We start from the raw sequence: 20,721 nt of genomic DNA on the forward strand, positions 1-20,721 counted from the left end.
GGCGAAGGATGAACTTACAAGTCTTTATGGTAGAGAGCAGGTAAAAAGGATGCCCGACACGGCCGTGTTTCGCCAGCGGCGTACCAAGGGCGGGGCGGTGGGGGCGGTCCGCCCCGGGTGCAAGCTGCTGGAGGGGTGCAGAGAGCAGCCGCGCGCCTGTCGGCTCCACTAGTTCCCTGCTCCCTCTGCCCCGGAGCAGGTTACTTCCTGTTCCGGGGCAGAGGGAGCAGGGAGCCGAGAGCCGCGCGGCTGCTCTCAGCAGCCAAAAATGCACTCGGGGGGGGGGGGGGGGGGGTTGATGCGCTGGGGGGGGGTTATTGCGCCAGGAGGGGGGGAGTCGTGCTGCACCCGGGGGGGGGGGGGGGGGGGGAGTGCGCATTGGCGATCCGCCCCGGGTGGCAGCCGACTTAGGATTGTCACTGTGTTTCGCCCAGCAGGGCTGCTTCAGAGGTGATAAAAAACCTCAAGGAGTTACCCTGTCACTTTCCTCAAGGTAGGAGAAACTAGAGTGTGGCGTAAACACCTCCAAGGTAATACAGAACATCAAACAAACTGAAAGTCTCTGCTCATTCACAAGCTAATGCTGGGTGAAACACGGCCGTGTCGGGCATCCTTTTTACCTGCTCTCTACAAAATAGACTTTGAAAGTTCATCCTTCACCGTATCTGCTTCTTCACCTTCCATTCTACTTTACTTAGGGGGCCCTTTGACTAAGGCACGCCGAAAAATGACCTGTGCTGGTGTAGGTACGTGTTCTGGATGCGCGCAGGTCCATTTTTCAGCGCGCCTGGGAAAAAAAGACCTTTTTTTTTTTGTGGCCGAAAATGGACGTGTGACAAAATGAAAACCGGTTCGTGTCCATTTCCAGCCTGAGACCTTACCGCCACCCATTGACCTAGCGGTAAGGTCTCTCGCGCTAACTGGGCGGTAATCATCAGCGCGCGTAAACTGCTGATTACCGCCGGGTAAGCGCACGCGGTAGAAAATAGAAAATATTTTCTACCGCGTGTTTTGGATACGCTTCAAAAATGGAATTACCGCCCGGGGCACGGGGTCGCCGGGCAGTGGGTTCCCATTTGACGCGCTTTGGATGCTCGTAGGCGCCTATGCACCTTAGTAAAAGGGCCCCTTAAAATTCAGTTGTTCTTTATCTCTACCGCCTATTACAATTGTATTGCGATTAACCATTCCTTATGCTGTTCTTGTATCACAGATATGCTACTTTCTCGATGCTGTGAATAATCTGTGTTGTAAAACACATTGAATTTAAGAGATCTTGGGGTAATGTGGGATATAAATGTCATAAGTAAATAAATAAGGGGCCCTTTTACTAAGCCACGTAAGTAGGGTTACGGTATGTCCGGATTTACCCGGACATGTCCTCTTTTTGAGGTCATGTCCGGGCAACCGGGCGGGTTTTGCCAGCCTGCCCGTTTGTCCAGAAATCCAGACAAATGGGCAGATTGCTAGCCTCCCCTCCCCTTACTTACTACTGCCCTGGTGGGCCAGGAAAGAGCCCCCCTCTTTCCTGCCCGGAGCGCTGCCCTGCATGCATCTTTCCTGTTCCTGATCCTCGGCACTGATTCAAAATGGCCGCCAAGAGTTGAAGTGACCTCGCGAGACTTCAACTCTCTGCAGCCATTTTGAATCGGTGCCGAGATCACCAGCAGGAAGGATGCATGCAGGGCAGCGCTCCGGGCAGGAAAGAGGGGGCTCTTTCCTGCCCCGAAGAGGTCACTAGACCACCAGGGCAGTAGTAAGGTAAGGGGAGGGGAGGTGACGGGGTGTGTGACAGGGAGGAGGGGAAAATGTGACGGGAGTGGAGTGAGGGCGTGAAAGGGGGTGGGACGTAAAAGGGGTAGGGCAGGGCGTGAAAGGGAGCGGGGTGGGGTGTGAAGGGGCATGGGTCCTCCTTTTTGGGGAACAAAATATGGTAACTCTACACGTAAGCATCTATACACGCCCAATGCGCGCTAAAATGGAGTTACCACTTGCGCTATTGGGCGCGTGCCAAGTGGGATTTGAGGCGTGTAGGTCATTATCGCCTGGCTACCGCTAGGTCAATGGCTGGCGGTAAGGTCTTAGACCCAAAATGGACGTGCCAATTTTGATTTTGCCGCACGTCCATTTTCGGCAAAATTTTTTTTAAAAAGCCTTTTTTAACAGTCGTGCTGAAAAATGGACCTGCGCGCGCCCAAAACCCGCACCTACACTACCACAGGCTGTTTTTCAGCGCACCTAAGTAAAGGGACCCCTAAATTTGAAAACAGTCCACCCTTCTTACTGGTAAAATTACCTCCTGTTATTTCTTTGAGTTCATGTGGTCGTATGAACCTATTGCTTCGATTAGACCGCAGAGATTCTTTGGTGCCCTCTTGGAGCTGCTGCCCAAGGGTGAATTGCCTAAACTTGCCTAATAGTTGGGCCCAGCCCCGGGGCGTGGAGAAAATTGAAAATGTGCAGAATTGTTACATCCATGCACCACTGTATTCAGTCATGTCATCTTCTTTGTTAATAACAATTTATCATACGGAGTTAAATTATGACAGTTTTCTGGCATCTGTTCCCTTGTTCCCAGGGGCGTAGCCAGACATTGGCGGGAGGGGGAGCCAGAGCCCGAGGTGGGGGGGGGCGCTGTTTAGCCGCCTCCCCCCGCTGCCGACCCCCCCCCCCGCCACTTTGGACCCCCCCCCCCGTTGCCGCAACCCCCCCCCCCCCGCCGCCACTTTGGACGAACGCAACTGCAAACCCCTCCCCGCCGCGGCATCAGGTACCTTGTTTGCTGGCAGGGGTCCCGAATCCCTGCCAGCCGAAGAGTCTTCTTCAGCGCTGGTCGACTCCGGCGCCATCGTTGTGGGATCATCTGTTTCTGACGCCTTACGTCCTGCAGTGTGCATGTAGCCTTGTGCAGGACGTAAGGCGTCAGAAACAGATGATCCCACAACGAAGGCGCCGGAGTCGACCGACGCTGAACGCTGAAGAAAACTCTTCGGCTGGCGGGGATTGGAGACCCCTGGCAGCAAACGAGGTACCTGATGCAGGGTGGGGGGAGGGGTCAAATGTAGAGGGGGCCAGGGCGTAATCTGTGGGGGCCCATGCCCCCGTGGCCCCACATAGCTACGCCCCGGCTTGTTCCTAATACTATGTTGAAAGGCATTTCATAGATCCAATTTGAATAATAGCTGCAATGTTGTACTGAATTTGGATTTTAACTTTTTTTTTATTTTTAATTAATCCCCTTTCTAAGGGTCCCTTTTACTAAGCTGCGTAGGTGCTTGCGCGCGTCCATTTGGAATTACCACCCGGCAACTGCGTGCCCATGGGCGGTAATTCCATTTTTTATGCGCGTCCGATACATGTGCGGCAGAAAATATTTTTTTATTTTCTACCGCGTGGTGCTAACCGGGCAGAAATCGGCAGTGTACATGAGATCTTACCGCTAAGTCAGTGGGTGGCAGTAAGGTCTCTGGCCCAAAATGAACGCATGCCAATTTTTTTTGTGCCGCGCGTCCATTTTCGGTCCCAAAAAAAGGCCTTTTTTCCAGACACACTGAAAAATGAACCTGCGCGCGTCCAGTGCACGCATCTACAACAAGCGCAGGCCATTTTTCAGTGCACCTTAGTAAAAGGACCTCAAAATCCAAGCTCAAACTGAGTCGGAGTCAGGTAAAACAATGGCACCTGCATTGATTTGCCCAGAGTTGCAAAGAGTATTGGTAAGAGAAGCAGAATTTGAACCCACTGCTCCCAGCGCCATACTAAGGTACTGCATAAGACGCAAGCATAGAGGGGTGCAAAAAGTACTCCTATCCCACTGTCTACTCTCCTAGTGGAGGAGTTTGCCTCAGGGCCGTGCCTAGGGTCTCTGGCGCCCCCCTGCAGACTATCAGTTGGCGCCCCTCCCGCCTGGACTTTTAAATTTACCTCCCTCCGACGTCTGTGCTGCCTGTCTGACGTCTCTCCACCAGCCTTCCCTTCGCTCGTTCGTTCCCTCTGTGTCCCGCCTTCTTCTGATGTCATTTCCTTGAGGGCGGGACACAGAGGGAATGAACGAGCGAAGGGAAGGCTGGTGGAGAGACGTCAGACAGGCAGCGCTTTCACTGACACTGCGCAGATGTCGGAAGCGGAGCGAGGTAAATTTAAAGCGCCAGGGAATCGGGGATGGAGCGGAGGAGTAAGGTTTTTTTTAAAAATACAACGCGACGGTGCGGCGCCCTTGAAGGCAGGTGCCCCCCTGCGGTGCTTACCGCGCTTACTGTGTTGGCACGGCCCTGAGTAGCCTAGTGGTTAGTGCAGTGGACTTTGATCCTGGGGAACTGGGTTCGATTCCCACTGCAGCTCCTTGTGACTCTGGGCAAGTCACTTAACCCTCCATTGCCCCGGTACAAAATAAGTACCTGAATATATGTAAACCGCTTTGAATGTAGTTGCAAAATACCACAGAAAGGCGGTATATAAAGTCCCATTTCCTTTTCCCTATTGGAGATTCTAGATGGAATGTTGCTACTATTGAGATTCTGTTGCTACTGTTTGAGATTCTACATGGAATGTTGCTAGTGGAGGAGTAGCCTAGTGGTTAGTGCAGTGGACTTTGATCTTGGGGAACTGGGTTCCATTCCCACTGCAGCTCCTTGTGACTCTGGGCAAGTCACTTAACCCTCTATTGCCCCTGGTACAAAATAAGTACCTGAATATATGTAAACCACTTTGAATGTAGTTGCAAAATACCACAGAAAGGCAGTATATCAAGTCCCATTTCCCTTTCCCTCTCATTGGCAGTAACAAAGCGAGTGGGGTGGGGTCGCCAGTGGGCAAGTTGCACAAAGGGCATAACTATAGGTCAGAATGGTCCTGACCCTAATCTTTATATATTCCTCTGTTTTATTTATTTTATTTTATGGTGGGGGGGGGGGGGGGGGGTTGAGTGTGGGTACCTTGTGTATATGGTTGTGAACTCTGGGGGTCTTTTACTATGGCGTGCTCACATTTTTGGCGCGCGCTAAACGTTAGAGACACCAATGCATTCCTATGGGCGTCTCTAACGTTTAGCATGCGCCGAAAACGTGAGCATGCCTTAGTAAAATACCCCCTCTGCGTTTTCTGAATGCATAGAGTGGGATAAACCAGTTTGATGGCATTGGCTATCTTGCTTTTCGTAAGCCTTGCAAAACCTGGAGATTTCAAGAAGTTTTTTTAGCAAGAAGATCAGATACTAGAGAGTGTTTTACCTGCCTTGTGTTTGTTTATGATTTCCTTATGTTATTTCTTTTGTATTTTGATGTGTAAGTGGCTTGCTGTATTAACTTGTTTTGTGTTTGTTATGCATGTTGGCTGTAAGTCACCCGGAGCACTTTTGTGAGCAGATGTTTCATCAAAATGTAATTAGTAAAAAAAAAAATATTGCACTAGTAAATATTTTCTCCAGTTTTTAAAAAATCTTTGGCGCGCTTACTAAACTGCTGTAGAATTTGCAGTTTCCGCAGCTTAACATGGGATTTTCCTGCACGGTAGCTGCAGATTTAGGGGTCCTTTTACTAAGGTGTGCCGAAAAATGGCGTGCACTGGTGTAGACGCGTGTATTGGACGCACGCATGTCCATTTTTCAGCGCACTAAGCATCAAAAAGGTGCCCAAACTGACCAGATGACCTCCCCTTACTCCCCCAGTGGTCACTAACCCCCTCCCACCCTCAAAAAAATCTTTAAAAGTACTTTTTTTGCCAGCCTCAAATGCCATACTCGGGTCCATCGCAGCAGTATGCAGGTACCTGGAGCAGTTGTAGTGGGTGCAGTGTACTTCAGGCAGGCGGACCCAGGCCCATCCCCCCCCCCACCTGTTACACTTGTGGTGGTAAATGTGAGCCCTCCAAAACCCACCAGAAACCCACTGTACCCACATGTAGGTGCCCCCCTTCATCCCTAAGGGCTATGGTAGTCAGTGTTGCCAGGTGGGCGGTTTTCCCGCCCAATTGGGCGGTTTTCCGCGACCCGCCGTGGGAAATTTTTGCCCGCGGCGGGTTGCGGTTTTTTGGGCGGCTTTTTGGGTTTCTGTGCGGTTTTTTAGGCGGCTTTTTGCCTTTTTCGGCCGCGGGGGGGCGGGGTTAGTGACGTTTTGGGCGGGCCGATGACGTGGAAGGCGGGGCCGATGACGGGGAGGCGGGGCCGATGATGGGGGAGGCGGGGCTGGTGACGTGGGAGGCGGGGCCGGTGACAGCGGGGGCGGGGCCGATGACGGCGGGGGCGGGGGTGATGACGCGGGGGTGGGGGTGTCAGGGGCGGGGTTTGTGTTTGGGCGGGTTTTGGGCTGGTTTTTGGGCTGGATTGGGCTAGAAAAAAATTTTCCACCTGGCAACCCTGATGGTAGTGGTGTACAGTTGTGGGTTGGGGGGGGTTGGGGGGCTCAGCACCCAAGGTAAGGGAGCTCTGCACCTGGGATCTTTTTCTGAAGTCCACTGCAGTGCCCCCTAGGGTGCCAGCTTGGTGTCCTGGCATGTGAGGGGGACCAGTGCACTATGAATGCTGGGTCCTCCCACGACCAAAGGGCTTGGATTTGGTCATTTTTGAGACGGGCGTCCTCGGTTTCCATTATCACCGAAAACCGGGGATGACCATCTCAAAACGACCTAAGGACGACCATCTCTAAGGTCGACCTAAATTTCATGATTTGGGCGTCCCCGACTGTGTTATCATAACAAAAGATGGATGCCCATCTTGTTTCGATAATACGGGTTGCCCCGCCCCTTTACGGGGCCCGTCCTGCGAGCACGCCCTCATGAAAACTTGGGTGCCCTGTTCGATTATGCCCCTCCACTTGACTTAGAATTTATGCATATCATGTAGTGTTAATAGTTGCTTGTTAAGTGATCATTATCGGTGCTGATTGGCTTGTTCACTAATTACGTTGCATGCACAAAATTGGAATACAACCAGATTTGCACGTGCATCTTAAGTCTGCACTAAATAGATTCTGGGGGTTATCATCTCCTGTTGAGGAAGCGCTAAATAGTCCCACGTTAACTATATGTTAGGCAGTTAGGGCTAGATTCTATATATGTGGCACCTAAAAATTTGGCACTGAAAAAAGCGCTATTCTATAAGCTGTGCTTAAAGTTAGGCGCAGTTTATAGAATAGTGTTTACGTGCAGGAGATGCAGGTAAATTTAGGCAGCACCATTTGGAACAGTGAAAACGTGTTGCAAATACCTGCACCTAAATTTATACACGTAGCCCATGACCTTCCCATTTCCATACCCCCTTTTTTGGGCTGCACATAAAATTTAGGCACGGATTGCACGGCTACATTTGCATATGTAAATGCCGATTATATCTACTTGGTGCCAATACTAGGTTTTTTAAAAAAAGCCAATTATTGGCACTAAGGGACCCTTGTACTAAGGTTCGCCAAAAAATGGCCTCTGCTGGTGTAGGCGAGTGTATTGGACGTATGCAGGTCTATTTTTCAGCGCACCTGCAAAATGGGCATTCGGCAAAATAAAAATCAGTACGTGTCCATTTTGGGCCTGAGACTTTACTGCCACCCATTGACTTAGCGGTTAAGGTCTCACGTGTTAACCGGGCGGTAATCGACAGCCTGCATACACTGCCAATTACCGCTCGGTTAGCGCCACGTGACAGAAAATAGAAATTATTTTCAGCTGCACATTTTGGATGCGTTTCAAAATTACAATTACCACCCGGGGCACGCAGTAGCCGGGTGGTAGTTCTAATTTGACGTGCGTTGTACGTGCCTAGACGCCTACGCGCCTTAGTAAAAGGGCCCCTGCTTGCTTATTATTCAATTAAAATGCACGCAAATTGGGGGCATGCCGAAATTTGCGGGTGCAATTTTTGGCAACTTTCATAGAATTAGGGAGTTAGTGCGTGGTAAGGTCATATGCCTTCCACGCTCACCCTCCACCCGTATCTTCCCACAAAAAGCACGTACACCCCAAATTCTCTATAGGTCTCCCAAATTTGGGTGCTGATCCCAGACGCATGAGTAAGCTAGTCAATTAGGTACAAACAATCAATTATTGGAGTTAATTTGCACTAATTGGGAGTAATGCGTACATCCGTCATACTCCCTATTCTTAACATACGTGCCTAAGTTTCATAGTGCACAACTCAAAAGGGGGTGGGGCAGGAACGTTCCCAGAAATTAGGTTATAAAATACTTAGATTTACGTACCTAACTGCTATCAGCGGCGCAGAAGCATTTAACACCAGCTTTGGCCAGACATAAGTTCTCGCATCGAAAATTAGGTGCGAAAGCACGCTATGCTAGTGTTCTGTAAACATTGCTCTGTTCAGAGCGCCCTCTAGTGAATACTAGCTTAGCATGATCTTCACAGCGCCTAATTTTGGGGCCCTTTTATTAAACCACTTAAGTGTCTACGCGTGCCCAACGCACGCCAAAATGGAGTTACCGCACGGCTACCTCATGGCTCTTGCGGTAATTTCATTTTTGCCACGTGTCTGATACGCTTGGCCGAAAAATAAATTTTATTTTTGGATGTGCATATTGGATGCGCGGCGAGTGGCATTTGGCGCGCGTAGTTCATTACTACCTGGTTACCACGTGAGACTTTACCACTAGGTCAGTGACTGGTGGTAAGGTCGCAGACCCAAAATGGACATGCGGCAATTTTGATTTTGCCATACATCCATTTTTGGCAAAACTTTTTAAAAGGCCTTTTTTTACAGACGCGCTAAAAAATGGATTGCTGCGCGCCGAAAGCCCGCGCCTACAGTACCGCAAGCCATTTTCCAGTGCACTTTAGTAAAAGGACCCCTTTGGGTTCTATTTACTGAATCCAGCCCTTACCGCCTGGTTTGCTATGCCCTAACTAAAAAATACTGCAAAGCCCCTTCTCATGGCCAGGGCCGCCGAGGGGGGGGGGGGGCAGGGCCTCGAAGGGGGGCCCGGTGCCAGGGTCAGGCCGCCGGCGCTGCAGTTCCTGGTCTCACCTGCCTGCCTCCTCGACTCCGGGCCCCCTGCATTCGAAGCGGCAGTCACAGATCGCCTCCCTTCGAGCCTTCCCTCCCTGTGTCCCGCCCTCGTGGAAACTGGAAGTTACATCAGACAAGGGCGGGACACAGGGAGGGAAGGCCAGAAGAGAGGCAGTCTGCGACTGCTGCTTTGAATGCAGGGGGCCCGGAGCCGTGGAGGCAGGCAGGTGAGACCCGGGACTGCAGCAACGGGGGACCGACAGGGGACGGCAGCGGCAGGGGGAGCGATGGGGGGCGGCAGTGGAGGCAGGGTGGCCTTGCGGCGGGGAGCTGGGGCGGCCTTGCCCCGGGCCCAGCCTAGTCTCTCGGCGGCCCTGATCATGGCTCTGCGTTAGCAGTTAACACCGAGTGTTAAGTGCTTTAAAACAGTTTAGTAAAAGGACTCCTTTTGTTATATAGCAAATTTTATGTTTGTAAGTGTGTTAATAAATTTGGCTCCTTACTCAGGTTGTCACTTGAGTTTTAATTTTCTTAGAAAATTCAGTGGAGCCTAATGACTAGTGCAATGGCCTGAAAATGGTGGGAACCAGGTTCAGTTGCCTCGGTAGCTCCTTGTGACTCTGGGTAAGCCCAACGCGGGATTACCACTGGCCCTTCCAGGACTACTACTGGCCCAGCGTGGCTACAAGCAATAGTCCCACCCCAGTCACACACCATTTATGGGGGAAAAAAGAAAACCCCTGGAAATGGCGTGCATGGCGCCAATCCAGCACTAATCGGGCAGCATCACGTGCTGCCTGGTTACTGTCAGGTTAACGCAGGAGCCCTTATCGCCATCTCAGTGGGTGGCAGTAAGGGCTCCCCGCTGCACGGCTATGCGGTAAGAGTTCTCTTACCACATGATCATGTATGTCTAGGGGCTTTTTTTTTACTATCTGCGGTAAAAAGGGCCCTGGCGCATGGGAAAAGCGGCCCCCTCCTGCCACTAGCGCAGGACCCTTTTTCCCCGCAACTTGGTAAAAGGACCCTTTATGACTTCTTTTACAAAGTCGCACTACCAATTCCCGGTGCGTCAAATGAGAGGAAGCCCATTCAATTCCTATGGGAGTCCTCTCATTACCTCATGCGAATTGCTAGCGCAGCTTTGTAAAAGAAACCCTTAATCCTCTATTACAAAATAAGTACCTGTATATAATATGTAAACCACTTCGATTGTAACCACAGAAAGGCGATATATCAAATCGCATTCCCCTTTTTTCCTTTCAACAGGAGAATCATAACTAGAAATCCCTGCAGGGAACAGGATTTGAGTATCCTGTTCCTTTCGCCATGAAGTCATTTGGCAACCCAAGTCTTCTTGCCACCCACTCCGCTACAGTAGTAGACACAGAGTCTGTCTGGCTCCATATATGTCCAAGTAGACTTTGATCTGATTCAGTTCATTTCTAACGCTTGTATAAGTTAAGATATCTTACAACGATGGTATTTTCTGTTTTAGTTTTTCAGGTTTGTATATTCATTGCATATTTGGTCATCTTAGTCGCACTTTATCTGGTCCCCTTAACCATCTCCTCCCCCTGTATCATGGAGAAGAAGGATTTGGCGGCGAGGCCTGCTATATTTGGCCATCGAGGTGCACCAATGGTAAGCCTCTTCGTCTTTCTGAACTTCTTTGTGAGCAAAGGCGCATCGTTCAGGATGTCTGTGTTAGGAAGGCTAAGACTTAACATACTCTGAAGGCAGATGAGGTTTTCAGTGGCATGTCCTTGCTTTGAGCTAGTCAATAACATGCAAATTTGATGTGGATATTTTTGTTTATTGATGACTAAAGCAGACTGTGTAGGTTTTGGTTATTTTTTTTCCAGTTTTTAGTTAGCAACTTTTTTCTCTGTTTCTGGAGGGTTTTTTTTTTTTGTTGTTTCTCTCTTTTCTGGAAATAGATAATTTAGTGGGGCCAATGATAATATCTGGGAACGCCTTTGGGGAATAGACTGACATTGTTGGTCAGACCATTGCTTTTTGAGTTTTAGGCCTTGTTTGCAGTGGCGTAGCAAGGGGGGGAGGGGCGGTCCGCCCCGGGTGTCAGCTCGGTGGGGGGGGGGGTGCTCCCTGCAGCTCCCCCCCTCGGCGCATCGACACCCCCCCCCCCCCGACCAGCTCCCGCACCCTACCTTTAAAAAGAATATCAGAATGCGCCTGCCCTGCACGTAAAAGAAATGTGGACCGTCGGGCCTTCCCTCGCTCTATCTGTCCCACCCTCCGCTGACGCAACTTCCTATTTCCACAAGGGCAGGACAGACAGAGTAAGAGAAGGCCCGACGGTCCACATTTCTTTTATGTGTAGGGCAGGCGCGAGGGGCTGCGCCTCGCCTCGGATTCCGACATTCTTTTTAAAGGTAGGGTGCGGGAGCTGAGAGGGGGGGAGGGGGGTGTCGATGCGCCGAGGGGGGGGGATGTCATCGTGCTGCACCCGGGGGGGGGGGGGGTGCAATGGCGAACCGCCCCGCCCCGGGTGGCAGCCCACCCCCCACTACGCCACTGCTTGTTTGTTTAAACTGTGAGATTTTCATAGCTTCCCACAAGTCTGGGTTAGCCATCTCGTTACCAAACTGCATGTTTCATGCTCTTTTGGGGATTTTTTGAAAGTTTTCTTCTACCCCTTATATGTATGTATGTATATATATATATAATTTTTTTTTTTGGGGGGGGGGGGCATCTAGATTCCAGATAGAATACCATTGTAACCCAGCATCAGTGTTCCTTATTTTTACGCCACCGCAGTTAACCGGCCATAGACCCATAGTAACTGTGGCATAATGTACGCACTGAAAAATGGCTTGCGGCAGTGTAGGCATGGGTTTTGGGTGAACACCGATCCATTTTTCAGCGCGCCTCTAAAAAACAAAAAAAAGGCCTTTTTAAAATTTTTTGCCAAAAAGTGGATGTGCGGCAAATTCAAAATTGACGAGCATCCATTTTGGGTCTGCGACCTTACTGCCAACCAGTGACCTATCGGTAAAGATTCACGCAGTAACTGGGCAGTACTGGCATACGCGTGCCAAGTGCCACTTGGCATGCGTCCAAAAATCTTATTTTTTTGGACACGCGTATCGGACGCATGCCAAAAATGAAATTACCGCAAGAGCCACATGGTAGCTGGGCGGTAACTCCATTTTGACGGGCATTGGGCACGGATAGGCGCTTATGCAGCTTAGTAAAAGGACCGTGTAAGTCTTTTGTGTGTAAATGGCAGCCCCCCCCCATTGTCCCCCCCCCCTTGCATTTACACACTGTATGCCAGATTTCCTAAATCTAAGTGTATTCCATAACAACGTGCGTAACTTAATTGGCTTAACAATCCAATCAGCATTGTTAACAGCACTTAAGCAATAATGAGCACTAATTGGCAATAATTAGAATTTTCATCCGTGACTCGCTAAGCGTATGCTGTAATGAACTGCGCCTAAATTCTAAAGTGTACAGTTCAAAAAGGGCATGGCTATGGGTGGGGAAATGGGCGTTTCATGGGTGTTCCCTAATTTAAATGCTTTGTTATAGAATATGGCCCAGTCCGCATAAATCTACGTGCAGAGATTTGCGCCACATTTTCATTGGTGTAAAAGGACGCGCGTAGTTTTAGGTGCTGGGATATCAACTAAGCGTATACTGCGCCTAAATCTTATAGAATACGCTTAGGTGAAAATGATTTCCGTGCGGATTTTCCAGTCGCCGTATGTAGAATCTCCCCCGTGCCACTTATGCGTGCCCTTACAGAATATCACTTAGTTCCTTTCCTGCCACTTGCACAAGTAGGTGCACACTGACTTGTGAAAAGTGCTAGTATTCTGTGCATTCCGTTGCACAACTGGTCCATAAATGTGGCCCCCCCAGTTACACAATTCCCTATATGCACTTGCTGATCTGTACAAAGGGCCAATATCCAAAGGGGGGTTTACTGGGCAGGAAAGACTTCTTTTCGCTTAAATTCTGCCGAACTGGCCAGTCGCAGATACTTAGCAGCAGTGCGATTTTTCTATTGAAAAAGGTGCCAGTACTCAAATGCCAGGCCACCCTTCAGGGGTGGGGTGATCACTGAGGAACCCACCCCACAATCGCCAGCCCCCACCACCACACACCCCACAATAGCCAGGCCCCCTGCAACTGTCACAGAATCTATGACAAGAAACAATTTGTGTGTAGAGCCTGAGCATTTTCATTAAAACTTTTTTAGCAGACAATGGAAAAGGTGCCAGTACTCAGTACCCCCGAGTACCCCCTCAAAAAAAAGCCCTGCTTAGCAGCACTTAACCGGCTAGAACCGCTGAATCTCTCTCTAACTGGCCATTCTCTAACCAGCTAGGTTAGGGGCAGTGCGGGGAGGGCGCCACAACTTACCCAGTTCGCGGTGATAGCCAGTCAGCTAACTGGCTAACGGGCACCCTGACATAATAGCCCTGTAACCAAATAGCCCATAGCCCTTCACAAAAAAAAAAGAAGTATAGTAAAAACTTTGTCTCCCTCTCTCTGAGGGTTCAGCATCTCTTCTCCCCCTCTGTCCCCACCTCCCAATATAGTCCAACATGTCTTCCTGTTCCTCCTGCCCTACCCTATCCTCTATGGTCCAGTATCTCTCCCTCCTTTCTCCCTAGCAATCCCGCAACATTCCTGTGATCCACTAGCAGCGTCAACAAGCTGCTTCGGCTGGCTCCAGAAGCGTTCTCTCTGTTGTGTCCTGCCTACATTCACATAGGAAGTTGTATGAGATGAGGTGGGACACAACAGAGGCAAGACTGGAGGATCGCTGGGGGGGCGGCGAGAGAGATACTGGATTGCGCAGAGCAGGCAGGAGGCAGAGGGAGACATTCCGGATGGTGAACACTGAAACTGGGGTGGCACAGGGGAGACCATACCTTGGCTCAAAGCAGCAGTGGGACTCAAAGACACACAGTTGCAGGAGCAGGTAAAATACTCGGGGGGGGGGGAGGGGTGGCTCATTTTTTCAGCGGCCAAATTGTGGGCAGGCCCTTCTGTCAAGGGCTGATTTGCTGGGGACAGTTTTGTTGTGGGCCTTTTTGTCTGTTTTTTGTTGTTGTTCGGATTATTTTGACCATGTATCCTGGCTAAGTAAGTACATAAAGTTAGGAAAGCATGCCTACATTTACACCAGCTATAGAGCGGCAGAAGAGAGGGCACATACTTGCAGCGTGGGCATACGAAACTTAAAGTATTTTCTGTAAGTTACATGCGTAAGGGGAAGACGTGTCCATATCCTGCCCATGCTCCACACACAGCTCCACCCCCTAGTACATATGGGCTGTGCCACCTCTGTCCTTATAAAATAGCGCTTAGAGCACTTGTGTACATTAAGTGCCACTTTTCCTTGCGCTTACGCACATACCCCCTAATTCTATGCCGCTAAAAATTGCACACACAAATGTGGGCGCGTGTCCAAATGCATATGCAATTTAATTGAATAATCAGCTAATTAGCGCCAGTAATTAGCTTTTTAACAAGCAGTTATTGGCACTAATTAGATCTAATTGAAATGTGTGTGTGTAAATTTAGGCACGGAACCTGCGCTTAATTTTACATGCAAGTCATAAAAGGGGGTGTGGAAATAGAAGGGTCATGGGCGGATCGGGGCATTCCTTTAAGTTATCATGCGTAGTAAAAGAATACGGTTATCCGTGCCTAAATTTTCAAGCGGGTATTTGCCTCGCGTTTTAGTTGGTGCAAATGGCCGTGCGACCGTGCCTAAAGTTAGGCGCAACTCAGTAGCCTAGTGGTTAGAGCACTGGTCTTGACATCCAGAAGTGGCCAGTTCAAATCCCGCTGCTGTGCCTTGTGATCCTGGGCAAGTCACTTAACCCTCCATTGCCTCAGGTACAAACTTAGTTTGTGAGCCCTCCTGGGACAGAGACATATCCAGAGTACCTGAATCTAACTCACCTTGAGCTACTACTGAAAAAGGTGTCAGCAAAATCTAAATTAATAATCATAATAATTGCCAGGCATATAGATCTAGATAGATAGACAGACTAGCTCATTTAGGGGGAGTAATTCTCTACAGGTCACCTGAAGTCAGGCTCTGGGATGATGCACAAATTCTGTATCAGCAATTTTGTGCATACTTGCCATTGTAGAATATTAGCGTAAGTCCACAGTTTATTTATTAGGATTTCTTTACCGCCTTTTTGAAGGAATTCACTCAAGGCAGCGTCCAGTAAGAATAGATCAAACATGAGCAATAGGCAATTACAGCAGTAAAAATATTCAAATAACAATACAAAATATGGCACAGTATATTACTTACAATGGCCACACAATATGTAATAGCACATTTAAATAGACAGCGTAGGGTATAAGTCAGGGGCGTATCTGCGTGGGGCCACAGGGGCCTGGGCCCCCGCAGATTTCGCCCTGGACCCCCCTACTGCCGCCGTGGGTACCTTTGCTGGCGGGGGACCCCAACCCCCACCAGCCGAAGGTCCGCTTCCTCCTGCCGCTGCGAGGTTTTTTAAGTTCATCGGGATTCGTCCTCCGTCACTCTGTGCTGCTGTTCAAAGAAGCTGCTAGCTGAATGCAGTTTCGAACTGAGTCTGACGTCGCTGCTGCACGTTGTACTTGCAGGACGTCAGACTCATGTACAACGTGCAGCAGCGACGTCAGACTCAGTCCGAAACTGCATTCAGCTAGCAGCTTCTTTGAACAGCAGCACAGAGTGACGGAGGACGAATCCCGATGAAGAACTTAAAATACCTCGCAGCGGCAGGAGGAAGCGGACCTCGGCTGGTGGGGGTTGGGGTCCCCCGCCAGCAAAGGTACCCACGGCGGCAGGGGGGGGGGTCGGAAATGGCGGCGGCGGCTGGGGGGGCTATAATGTGCCCCCTCACTCTGGCTTCGGCCCCCGCTACCGCCGACTTTCAGATACGCCCCTGGTATAAGCAAAACAAAGATGGAACATATAGATAGGTAAGAGAGTAAGAGGAGTTGGAAAATAAGGTGACTAATTTAAAGAAAGTTGTACATGAGGTCACAGAGATGATAAAATGTTATCTTAGCTAGGGTAGAACATGTCCTGCTGCAGTATGTGCAGCCCGTGTCATTCCCTTGTGTGTGTGAGACTAACAAGTTAGTTACTTCTTTAGTTAAAGGCCTGGTTGAAAAGCCAAGCGTTCACCTGCTTCCTGAAGTAGAGATGGTCATATGTTAAGCAGAGCCTTTCAGGCAGTGCATTCCAGAGTGTGGGGGCTACTTCGGAGAAAGCACGCTTGCAGGTATCACATCGTGTAATGTCTTTTGGAGAGGGTGTGATTAGTGATAGTCCTTGAGAGGACCTTAGTGCCCTTGGCGGTGTGTAGAGGATCATCCTATTCGTCAGGTACTCAAGGCCATTTCCTTTGATGGCCTTGAAGATCAGACATAGAGTTTTAAATTTAGCCCTGTATTGTTCTGGTAGCCACTGAAGTTTTCGCAAAAATGGTGTGATGTGGTCACATCGCTTGCAACCTTCTGTGAGTCTTGCTGCTGCATTCTGAATCAACTGGAGCTGGTGCAGACCCTTTGTAGTCTGACCACTGTATAGTGCATTGCAGTAATCCAGTCTTGATGTTATCATGCAATTTCACAGCTGGGATAAGATTTACCTTCACAAGGTAAGGAAAGAGGCAGCGTAGCTGTCGCAAATAGTAGAAGCAGCTCTTGAAGGTTGCTTGGATTTGGGGAATCAAAAGTGTTGAGTCTAACCGTATTCCAAGGTTCCTGACTTGTGATTTGAGGGGGAGTTCATACGTCCCAAAAGGGATTTTGATGTCAGGTATGTATCCACTTGTGTTAGGGACCCAAAGAACATAGTAACATAGTAACATAGTAGATGACAGCAGAAAAAGACCTGCATGGTCCATCCAGTCTGCCCAAGACAAACTCATATGTGTATACCTTACCTTGAATTTGTACCTGTCCTTTTCAGGGCACAGACCGTACAAGTCTGCCCAGTAGTATTTCCCGCCTCCCAACCACCAGTCCCGCCTCCCATCACCGGCTCTGGTACAGACCGTATAAGTCTGCCCTCCCCTATCCTCGCCTCCCAACCACCACCCCCTCTTCCCCCCAACTGCTCCGCCACCCAATTTCAGCTAAGCTTCTGAGGATCCATTCCTTCTGCACAGGATTCCTCTATGCATATCCCACGCATGTTTGAACTCCGTTACCGTTTTCATCTCCACCACCTCCCGCGGGAGGGCATTCCAAGCGTCCACCACCCTCTCCGTGAAAAAATACTTCCTGACATCTTTCCTGAGTCTGCCCCCCTTCAATCTCATTTCATGTCCTCTCGTTCTACCGCCTTCCTATCGCCGGAAAAGATTCGTTTGCGGATTAATACCTTTCAAATATTTGAACGTCTGTATCATATCACCCCTGTTCCTCCTTTCCTCCAGGGTGTACATGTTCAGCTCAGCAAGTCTCTCTTCATACGTCTTGGAACGTAAATCCCATACCATCCAGATCAGTTTTACTTGGGTTCAGGCAAAGTTTGTTGTAATCAGTTTATTCAAGGCTGTTGGTAAGTCAGGTTCAATGGATATGAGTAGCTGCACATCATCCGCATAGATGTAGAACTGAGTGTCCATTACTACTACTACTTAACATTTATAAAGCGCTACCAGGGTTACGCAGCGCTGTACAATTTAACACAGAGTGTCCCTGCTCGAAGGAACTTACAATCTAAAGGACAAAAAAGTGCAGTCAATCAAATTAGGCCAGTCTAGATTTCCTGAATAGATGAATAATGGTTAGGTGCCGAAAGCAACATTGAAGAGGTGGGCTTTGAGCAAGGATTTGAAGATGGGCAGGGAGGGGGCTTGGCGTATGGGCTCAGGGAGTTTATTCCAAGCATAGGGTGAGGTGAGGCAGAAAGGGCGGAGCCTGGAGTTGGCAGTGGAGGAGAAGGGTGCTGAGAGGAGGGATTTGTCCTGTGAGCGGAGGTTACGAGTAGGAGCGTAAGGGGAGATGACCGAATTAGCTCAGTTGTGCACCTAACTTTAGCACTCAATGCTATCTTACCTTGCTCCCCCCCCCCCCATACCACCTTCTCCAAGTCAGCTGAGCCCAGCAGCAAAAAGCCCCCTCTCTTTAGTGCAATGTTCATCTCCTTTCCCCCTCCGACGCTGATTAGGCAGTAGAAGGAAAATGGCCCTGCATCAGCCGCATCCCTGGGTCTGACTGCTGTGAATCGCATGGCTGAACAACGGCCAAGGCAGCAGAATGGGAGAATGTGGCTTACCTAGGTCCACTCTCCTTTTCCTGCTGCAACCAGATCAGTGTGGGAGGTAATCATAACACCGTCAATAAACTCAAAATTGGCTAACAGACTCTATGTAAAAAATATCAAAAAAAACAACCAGTTTGTTGCTTTCAGCAGTCAATATTGATTAGTGGCGGAGGAAAGACTTCAGTAGAATAGCGCTACCATTACGATATGTAGCTGCTACTTATCAAAATGGTAGCACTAGTTTACTGAAGTCTTTCCTCCTCCACTAATCAATATTGACTGCTATAGGTAATCAGAATATACCACCAGCTGCCGTGACCCGGTTATCTGTTCTCTCACAGTCATTCCGGAGAGGAGGGGGGGGGGGTAGATTTTGACACCCTTTTTGAGGCTGTGAAATAGTAGATGACTGGAGGTCCCCCCCCCCCCCCCCCCAAACATCTGCTGTTTTCAGATGAACTGCTTTCCTGTGGAGGAGTGGTCTAGTGATTAGAGTGGTGGACTTTGGTCCTGGGGAACTGGGTTCGATTCCCACTTCAGGCACAGGCAGCTTCTTGTGACTCTGGGCAAGTCACTTAACCCTCCATTGCCCCAGGTACAAATAAGTACCTATATATAATATGTAAGCCGCATTGAACCTGCAATGAGTGGGAAAGCACGGGGTACAAATGTAAGAAAAAATAGTGATTTGTTTCTGTTCTCTTGCCATTAAAGGGTCTTTTCTGTTGATCCCGTGCCATTCTGAACTCTGTTACGGTTTTTGTTTCTGCCACCTTCCTCAGGAGTCCATTCCACCTATCCACCCCCTTTCTGTGAAAAATATTTCTTGCCGATGTTCCTCGTCTACCTCCTTGGCATTTCGTATTGTGAGCCCTAATTCTGGTGCTTCCTTTGTTTTGGAAGCCAGTTATTTTTTGCCTTCAGACCCTTGAGTGTCTGACTGGAAAACTCTTTTCCCACAAATACACATATATGTGACCCTCTGAGCGAAAGGGCACCAAAAATGGGTTACAAATAACAGCGATAAAGCCAATCCATTTCCCCAATCCCTACTGTACTGTTCTGTCACCCCCTATACTTCAGGGTCACATATTGCCCTATATTGATAAAGTATGGATTTTCGAGGTCATCTTTGACTCCAAACTTTCCTTTAAACATCACATCAACAAAATTATTTAGTCAACCTTCTTTGCCTTGCAAAAGATTTGATCAGTTTACCTTACCTCCCCACTTCCAGTATTCACATTCTCCGTCTTGCCCTTGTTATTACTCATTTAGATTACTGTAATTCTCTTTTCCTGGGTCAGCCTTTATCTTCTTTAAAACGATTACAACTTGTACAGTCTATTGCTATCAAGATTCTATATAAACCCTGGAAATTCAACCATCTTAGTCCTCTCTTACAACTTCTACTACTACTTATCATTTCTGTAGCGCTACTAGACATACACAGCGCTGTACACTTGAACATGAAGAGACAGTCCCTGCTTGACAGAACATTGACTGCCTGTATCATCTCGGATTACCTATAAACAGCTTTCTTGGTATACAAAGAGGGGTATAATCGAAAAGGATGCTCAAGTTTTGCTGAGGACGTCCTCGCAAAACGTCCCAGTGGAGGGGCGAGAGAGCCCCTATTATCAAAACAAGATGGACGTCCATCTTTCGTTTCAATAATACGGTCGGGGACGCCCAAATCGTAACATTTAGGTCGTCCTTAGAGATGGTCGTCCCTAGACTTGGTCATTTTTGATTTTCGGCGATAATGGAAACCAAGTACGCCCATCTCAGAAACGACCAAATGCAAGCCCTTTGGTCGTCGGAGGAGCCAGAATTCGTAGTGCACTGGTCCCCCTGACATGCCAGGACACCCACCGGGCACCCCAGGGGGCACTGCAGTGGACTTCACAAATTGCACCCAGGTACATAACTCACTTACCTTGTGTGCTGAGCCCCCCCCCCCAAAAAAAAAAAATCCAAAACCCACTACCCACAACTGTACACCACTACCATAGCCCTTAGGGGTGAAGGGGGGCACCTAGATGTGGGTACAGTGGGTTTCTGGTGGGTTTTGGAGGGCTCACATTTACCACCACAAGTGTAACAGGTAGGGGGGATGGGCCTGGGTCCGCCTTCCTGAAGTGCACTGCACCCACTAAAACTGGACCTGAATACTGCTGTCATGGAGCTGGGTATGACATTTGAGGCTGGCAAAAAAAATGTGTTTAATTTTTTTTTTTAGGGTGGGAGGGGGTTGGTGACCACTGGGGGAGTAAGGGGAGGTCATCCCCGATTCCCTCCGGTGGTCATCTGGTCAGTTCGGGCACCTTTTTGAGGCTTTGTCGTAAGAAAAAATGGACCAAGTAAAGTCGCCCAAGTGCTTGTCAGGGACGCCCTTCTTTTTTCCATTTTCAGCCGAGGACGCCCATGTGTTAAGCACGCCCAAGTCCCGCCTTTGCTACGTTGCCGACATGCCCCTGTGAACTTTGGTCATCCCCACGAC

The 20,721-nt window shown here is 49.2% G+C and overlaps 1 protein-coding gene across 4 annotated transcripts in view; it reads left to right on the forward strand.

The window, feature by feature from the left end:
• Positions 1–20,721, forward strand: part of GDPD5 (glycerophosphodiester phosphodiesterase domain containing 5) — a 441,045-nt gene that overhangs the window by 332,981 nt on the left and 87,343 nt on the right. For 3 of the 4 annotated variants that reach the window (XM_030200038.1, XM_030200040.1, XM_030200039.1), the window contains one exon: positions 10,446–10,591. The exons of the other annotated variant lie outside the window; for it this stretch is intronic. In XM_030200038.1, the coding sequence (XP_030055898.1) occupies positions 10,446–10,591 (146 nt within the window). The remainder of the gene's footprint in view (positions 1–10,445; positions 10,592–20,721) is intronic. 4 annotated transcript variants of the gene reach the window in all.

This window comes from Microcaecilia unicolor, chromosome 4 (assembly GCF_901765095.1).
Source record: "Microcaecilia unicolor chromosome 4, aMicUni1.1, whole genome shotgun sequence".
Lineage (NCBI taxonomy): Eukaryota > Metazoa > Chordata > Amphibia > Gymnophiona > Siphonopidae > Microcaecilia > Microcaecilia unicolor.